General features: G+C 34.8%; 2 protein-coding genes and 1 long non-coding RNA gene across 3 annotated transcripts; 1 reads left to right on the forward strand and 2 right to left on the reverse strand.

The window, feature by feature from the left end:
• Positions 1-759: 759 nt before the first annotated feature.
• On the reverse strand, positions 760-1,519 carry LOC128885693 (cytochrome c oxidase subunit 2-like; the record flags this gene model as incomplete). Its single annotated transcript, XM_054139878.1, is given in 1 exon segment — positions 760-1,519. A coding segment is annotated over 1 exon segment (660 nt), but the record flags the coding sequence as incomplete, so codon positions are not given.
• Positions 1,191-2,434, reverse strand: LOC128885598 (cytochrome c oxidase subunit 1-like; the record flags this gene model as incomplete). The annotated part of the gene is given in 1 exon segment (XM_054139695.1): positions 1,191-2,434. A coding segment is annotated over 1 exon segment (840 nt), but the record flags the coding sequence as incomplete, so codon positions are not given.
• A 5,112-nt stretch (positions 2,435-7,546) lies between these two features.
• LOC128885694 (uncharacterized) lies at positions 7,547-8,053 on the forward strand. Its single transcript, XR_008459642.1, has 3 exons — positions 7,547-7,678; positions 7,753-7,856; positions 7,962-8,053. It is a non-coding gene; the product is annotated as an uncharacterized LOC128885694 (long non-coding RNA).
• The last annotated feature ends 322 nt before the right edge of the window (positions 8,054-8,375 follow it).

The following is an 8,375-nucleotide window of genomic DNA, read 5'->3' on the forward strand; positions in this document are numbered from 1 at the left end:
AAAAAAATAAACATATTATTTATTGAAGAACCAAGTAATGATAATAATAAGTGTCCCGCAATTATATTTGCTGATAGCCGAATTGCTAAAGTTCATGGGCGAATGAAATTTCTAATTGACTCAATTAAAACTATAAAATTTATTAGTATTAATGGAGTATTTAAAGGAACTAAATGAATAAATATAGAACTTGTATTAATTACTCAACCATAAAATATGAATCTTAACCATAAAGTTAATGAAATGGATAAATTAACTGATAGGTGTCTAGTTGAAGTAAAAATATAAGGAATTAAGCCTATAACATTTATTAATAAAATATAAATTAATGTTCTAACAAAAATAATAATATTAGATTTATAAATATTTTTTGTTAATAATCTAAATTCTTTAAAAATTAAATTTACAAATATTATTAAAATAATTTGTATACGAGAAGGCAGAATTCAGTAAGAGTATGGTAAAAATAATAATGGTATAAATAAAGTTAATCAATTTAAAGCTCTAAAATATCTTGTAGTAGGATCAAAAATTGAAAATAAATTTGTTATCATTTTCAGTTTCAACTCTTATAATGTAAAACTCCTTTATTAGAGGGAGTAAAATTAGTAGCTTGATAATAAATAATTATGATAAATATAAAAATTATTGAGATGGAAATTCTATAAATTAATAATCACTTTATTGGTATTATTTGTGGAATTAAAAGTCATTAGAAGTATTTGCTTATACTATTATGTGGTTTAAGAGACCAGTTCTTGCTTTTCAGACATCTAATGAAAAAATATTAAAAATTAATAATTTTAAAATGACAATTTAATGTTATTTATTTAACTAATTTTTTTTAAACTGATTTTAGTCAATTTGTAAAATTTTTAAAATTAGTTCTTTCTAGTATAATAGGTATAAATCTATGATTAACACCACAAATTTCGGAACATTGACCAAAGTAAAGACCTGGACGTGATACAAATAAAGTTATTTGATTAATACGACCAGGAACTGAATCTATTTTTATCCCTAATGAAGGGATAGCTCATGAATGAATTACATCTGTTGATGTTGTTAATATACGAATAGGTGTTTTTATAGGGATAACTAATCGGGTATCTGTTTCTAACAGTCGAAATGTTCTTATATTTTCAATACTTTTTATTATATAAGAACTATATTCAATTCCATTAAATTCTGGATATTCATATCTTCAGTATCATTGATGACCTACAGATTTAATTGTAAAAAATGTTGGGTTTCAAATTTCATCAATAAAATATAATGTTTTTAATGAAGGAAAAGCGATAATTATTAAAATTAAAATAGGAGCAATTGTTCAAATAATTTCTATATTATGATTTTTTAATAGAAATCGATTAGTAAATTTGTTTAAACAAATATCAATTATAACTATAAATGTTAAAGTAACAATTGTAGTTATGAAAATTATAGTAAAGTTATGAAATAAATTTAAATTATCTGCAAAAGGTGAATTTGGGTCTTGAAATGAAATTATCTTTCAATGGGAAATTTTTAATAAAAAATAATTTTATTTATGAATCTTAAATTCATTGCACTTTTTCTGCCATATTAAATTTAATTACATTAAATTTTTATTTATTATAATTGGAAGTTCATTGTATGAGTGATCTATAGGAGGATAAGTTTGTAACCATTCAAGTGAAGATTGAAAATATTTAAAAATAATTATTCGTTTTAAAATTAATCTTTCTAAAATAATATAAATAAGTAAAATTAATCTATTTAATGAAATAATAGCTCCGATTGAAGATATAACATTTCAACAATAATAAGAGTCAGGGTAATCCGAATATCGTCGTGGTATTCCTATTAAACCAAGAAAATGTTGAGGGAAAAATGTTAAATTTACCCCAATAAATATAAATATAAACTGCATATAAAGTAGTTTAGAATTTAGATAATAACCGGTGAAAACGGGAAATCAATAAATGAATCTTGTAATAATAGCAAAAACAGCTCCTATTGATAGAACATAGTGGAAATGAGCAATAACGTAATACGTGTCGTGTAAGATAATGTCAATTGATGAATTTGATAATATAATTCCTGTAAGTCCACCTGTAGTGAATAAAAAGATAAATCCTAGTGATCATATAATAGAAGGGTTTATTTTAATCTTTACTCCATAATATGTTGCTATTCATCTAAATACCTTAATTCCTGTAGGAACAGCAATAATTATTGTTGCGGAAGTGAAATAAGCTCGAGTGTCTACATCTATACCTACTGTAAATATGTGATGAGCTCAAACAATGAATCCTAGAAATCCAATTCCTAATATTGCATAAATCATTCCTAAATTTCCAAATGTTTCTTTTTTCCCACTTTCATTAAAGATTACATGAGAAATTAACCCAAATCCGGGTAAAATTAAAATATAAACTTCTGGATGTCCAAAAAATCAAAATAGATGTTGATAAAGAATAGGATCTCCCCCACCAGATGGGTCAAAAAATGAAGTATTAAAATTACGGTCAGATAGTAATATAGTAATTGCTCCTGCTAAAACAGGTAAAGATAATAAGAGAAGAATTGCTGTAATTATAACTGATCAGGAAAATAAAGTTATTTGATCATAATTTAAATTAGAATTTTTTATATTTAAAATAGTAACAATAAAATTAATAGCTCCTATAATTGATGATTGAAAATGATCTGCTCGCTAGTAGACACAATGGACAACGACAACAATAGCCGACAGTCATTGTAGACTTTATGACGGGGCACCCCCGCAGCGAAAGCGGCTGTGTGGGTGTAAATGTGTGTGCCGAGCAGAAACGTCACCGTCATAAAGTTTACAATGTCGATCGATCACCCTGTAGAATATGATATGTATGCCTAAATTACGAACAGAAAATGGCTTTCTCAAAAACTGTAGCTTGGCTGTTGTTTGTCCCTTAAACTGACTCGATAAAAGCAAAATGGGGAAACACACGTTACTGAACCCTGTATTTGCTCTAAATTTAAAAATTTATTTATTTTGTTTTCCAAATTTAGAAATTTATCCTCGTTACTTCGTTAATGTTTAATAAAAGAAATTTTTTTTGTACATTGTCTCTTTTTATTGAACCCTGTTCGAGAATCTCCGAACGTACTGGTAAGATTTATTTTATTTTTATTATTATGTATTGTTTTGCGTTACAAAATTTACCCGACCATCTGCACGCCAAATGTTTTATTGTACGCGCCGATAGCCGCTACACTTCTTTAGAGTTTCATGAAAAATCTCAGAAATTAAAGTTTTTGTCGTTTTGTTTTTTTTTTTCTGCAAAATGTCTTTTTATATTGAACACCCTGTTCGAGAATCTCCCTAATGTAATGGTAAGATTTATTTTTTTACATATTTTTATTATGTACTATACACGTCGATTTCCGAGAATTTACGGTAATAAATCAACATTCTTTGGTTTCGAGGTTTACGCGCTCAGTAATCGGTCTACAATAAAAGGTCAATCTCATCTACGCACCGAACTCTTCCATTCAATTAAATAGCAAAAATTAAGCCGTCCGCTTTGGAAGGGCGTTCTTCTAACACACTCGATTGAACACAAGAAAATACCGTTTGCGCGACGCGACCGTGTGAGAAACGCTTCAGTCGAGGGACGCGAGAGAATCCGTAGCGAGGTACGAGGAATGGTTGGTTGCGTAACTCCAGGCGCTCTTGAATGCCGGCTCCGTCCGGCCCCCTTAATACTCTTTCAAATCTACTCCGATTTGACAATGAAAGCGTGATTCAAAGTATCCGAATTTTTATGGACCTGTTAATAAATCATTCGCGCGTCCGAATCCATGAACGGCGTTGACGTGTGGTTACTCGTTCACCTGGTACACAGGCCTAAACTCGCGGATGGGTTTTCCAAAAAAAAAACGACATTTTCGTACTTTAATGCTATCCACGCGGGGAAAAGACATCAAAACTGTGTCACTCCAATGCCTTGGACCGTATCACATGTGTTCCACGCAACGAAACATCGTTCCAACCCCTACACCTGTGGGTGGACCACCCTTAACTCTGGGCCACCCTGTTCAGCTCCAGGGGCAGTTTTCGAAACGAGCTTTAAATGACATTGATCCTTAACGTACCGAGAATAAACCATGGTGAATTTCATCGCCCTTCGAGGTGCGGAAGTGCTCCCTTACGAAGGGTGTTGAAAAGTGGCGAACTGTTCCATCCCTCTAAGGGGTCCCTATGGGGCGCACGGCGTGAGTGTTGGCATTTCCTGGATCAGGAGATTCCAGGGAATGCATTGAGCCCAAATTCGGGACTGAAGTCCAAAAATTGTGAATTTTGGAGGGGGTAGGGTGTTGTGAGGTGTTGTGGGTTTGCCCGACAGGGATTTTGAAGGGTGCATTTTGTTGAGGGCATCGAGGAGGGTCGCCACAAATGTTTCTTTTAATTTTTTCAACCCCTTCCGTCACCCCTGGTCCCCTCAGAAGTGGCGTTTTTCGACGTGCCCCTCTTTACGGGGGCGAATTAACCCCTTCGTATCAATCCTCGCCAATGCAACTTTGCACACGTTTAGAGGACACTTCAAAACTACTCCTCGCGAAGTTTCCCCAAAATCGGTTGGAAACTCCCATAGATATGACGTTTTAAAATAGTGTCCCTTTAATTTTGTCCGTCAGTGTATGTTGTAGAGCGGGCGGAGCCACAACAGTCAAACAATTCAATATCCAGTAGAATAGATTTATCCGATTTTGCGTGTTTTCGAACAAATAAAAAATTTGCAAAAACATTCGCCTATAGCCTGCGGCATTGAACATTTTGAAATAATTGGATGTCAACAGTATGGATTGGAAAAGACGTACAATGTTCAATGCCGAATGTGCAATCATGTGGAGCGTATATCCTGTCTTCAGCAGAATGATGGCAGCATGGATATGAACCACGCCGCTGTTTCCGCAACAATGGTGACGGGTGGCGGATACAATCAACTGGAAGAAGTAATGTCTGCCATGGACGTGTCCTGCATGACGAAAACGATATACGAGAAATGTCAGAATGACATAATCGATGCCTTCGAAGTGGCCGCACAACGCGGAATGGAAAATGTAGGAAGAGAGGAACAAGAATTAGCCAGAACAAGGGGCGATATAGTTCCAGGAACTGATATACCGTGGATATCAGTTATCGCAGATGACAGCTGGATGAAGAGGTCATACCGCGGAGGTGATTACAATTCCCTTTCTGGAGTAGGAGCCATTGTGGGGTACCACACTAAAAAAGTATTATACATAAGCGTGAAAAATAAATTTTGCCTGATTTGCCAGAGAGCGGCGAAGAACGTGGAAGAAGTGCGCGAGCATCGATGCTTTAAAAACTGGGGTCGTAACCAGAATTCGACTGGGATGGAAAGTGCTGCTATTGTGGAAGGGTTCAAGTGCAGCATAGAAATGCACGGCCTCATCTACTCTATACTTGTTGCCGATGGCGGTAGCAGCGTGTAGAAGAAGATATTGGACAATTATCCATATGAAAAGTACATGGTGCGTGTACGCAAAATAGAATGCGCCAATCACCTGCTTCGCAATTTCGGTAGAAAAATTACCGATATTGCAACAAAAGGCCGCCACAAGGAGCTAAGAGCTATCGTACAACAGAATGCTATACGTCTGCGTACAGGTATCAAGAAAGCTGCAGAATACCGATCTAAAGAAAAATTAAAACTCGTTGAACAAATATAAAATTTGAAAGAAGATATGAAAAATGTACCGAGTCACGTTTTCGGGGAGCACAAGAACTGCCAGAAGTTAGCATACTTTTGTAAGAAATACTCTGATCCCGACAGAGTGAATTATGATCCAAAGCTGAAAGAAGCCGGTATATATCAAAATATCGAAGGAGCGATGCAGCCACTTTTTGCTAAAGCTGAAAGTTTGCTATACGCTCTAAATAATAATGCTGTTGAAACTTTAATAATATCATTGCCAAATTTATCGGAGGTAAAAGAATAAATTTTGGACGAAGAGGCTCGTATCAGGGCAGAGTCAACGCTGCTGTCGTCCAATTCAACACGAAAGAGACGTTCAGCAAATTGAGTATAGCAATGACAAAGAATCGACAACGACCGTGAGGAAAATGGAAGAATCTCGGAAGCGTGCAGCAGATATGGCAAAGAAATATAAAGAAAAAGCGAAAGTATCATCCCACAAAAATCAGCAACAATCGTGCGATCAGGATTACGGCCCCAGCGCAGAAAAACCGGATATGGAAGCAACAGTGTACTCTTCCGACTGTGAAAGGCATTTGACTACACTCCGTGAATGGCAAAATATGAGATGGAAGATCGAAGCAGAAACTCGCGATCAAGCGGAAAGCGAGAAATGGATATCTTACAGGAGAAAATTATTAACCGCATCCAATTTCGGCAAGATATACCGATTACGAAAAGATACACCGCGGGCAAATACTTCAAAAAGTATAATGTATCCGCAAATACCAAATCTACGTTGCCTACAATACGGAAGGGAGAACGAGGCAAACGCCTTGAGGCAACTGGAAGACGAATTAGGAATTCATATTCGACCATGTGGCCTCTTCATCGATGCCATTGTGCCTTACTTAGGTGCAACTCCTGATGGCATCGTAGACGATGATACCATCGTCGAAGTGAAATGCCCGGAATCGGCCAAGGATTTATCGCCTGCTGAAGCAATACAGCAGTTACCTGTGATACGGCGTATCTTTCGAGGTGATGAAATGAATAAAAATCACCACTACTATTATCAAGTGCAAGAACAGCTGCACATAACAAATAGACAATATTGTCTATTTGATTTATGGACGCCGAAAGGAGTGAAAATTGTACAAGTACCAAGAAATGATCAGTTCTGGGCAACAGAGATGGAGGAAAAACTTAAGAAGTTTTATGAGGACTCCATGTGCCAGAACTCATAGATAGTAGATTTAATCGACACCAGCCGATTAGAGAACCTCCATATATAAAAACAGGAAGAGCATGTACAAGTACACAATGAAGTACATATAACGATTGATGATAATATCGCAATAGCATCGGCGAATGCATTCAGCTCATATGAAGAGCTGTATACGTAGTAATGTACAAATGCACCGGCGAGTGCATTCAGCGCATATGAGGAGCTGTATACGTAATAAGGTACAAATGCACCGGCGAGTGCATTCAGCGGATAGGAGAAGCTCTGGAATAAGCAATATTCCAAACTGTAAGTACGAAAATATGGAAAATATGCGTATATGGAGAATGAAGAGAATCGTCTATGACGGGGGTGGGGCTCTTCCCACTCTCCTAATAATTTTTACTTCCAGCTATTCTTTCAGTTCAATTGGAAATAACACGTATGAAAGTGTAAGTATGACACTTATACTTTTGTTATGAAAATACTTAGATTAATTGAAAATAATAAGTTTTTGTTGACCAGTATCAAAGACAAAAACCAAGCTATATGAAATAAGGAAAGAAAGCAAGTATTTGCAATGCTTGCATACAGATAAGTAACATACACACATTTACAGTCTTATTGTATACAAATTGATTACAATTCGTTCTAACTTTTCATCACAGGTTCTATGACCAGAAACTAGAATCGAAAGGGGTCAATGATATTGCAACAAAATATTTTTCAGAAATTGAGAACACCCGTAATGGATTCTTCAGGATACGTAGGTATCAGTTTTTACATTCAATTAGTATAAACTCAAAAAGTAATTTGTATTAAACTTCTTTATTTTTATAGATGAAACCAGAGTGTATAGCATGATACTTCAAAACATGTATGCGTCGTCCGATGGAAATAATTGTATTAATTGAAAATCACCATATATGCATAGAGGAAAGAAAGTAAGTGTTTGCAATGCATGCATGCTGATATATAACTAACACATAAATATTAACATGTTTATTGCATACTGAGTTATTACAACTTGTTCTAACTTTTTACCTCAGGTTCTACAACCAGTAACTGCAATCGAAAGCGGTCAGTGCCGTTGCAACAAAATATTTCTCAGAAATAGTCAACACTAGTAATGGAGTCTTCAGGAAGTGTAGGTATCAGTTTTTACATTAAAGTAGTATAAATTCAAAAAGTACTTATTGTTAAACTTATTTATTTTTACAGGTGAAACTAAGGTGTACAGCGTAACAGTTCAAGAGATCCGGTATCGTCTCAACCTAATTTTATACATAATATTTGTTCAATAACTTCTTTTTACATAGGACGTTTAATAATCTTATAATAAGCGTATAGCATTCCTGTTTGCTGTAGTATTTTGTTAATAAAAAAAGGTTTGTACTTTACAGGTCAGAATTTAAATCCCTTTTTGTCAGTGTTTCAATATCCATTTGCTATTTATGTATTAA

Source organism: Hylaeus anthracinus, unplaced genomic scaffold (assembly GCF_026225885.1).
Source record: "Hylaeus anthracinus isolate JK02 unplaced genomic scaffold, UHH_iyHylAnth1.0_haploid 11981, whole genome shotgun sequence".
NCBI classification, from domain to species: Eukaryota; Metazoa; Arthropoda; class Insecta; order Hymenoptera; family Colletidae; genus Hylaeus; species Hylaeus anthracinus.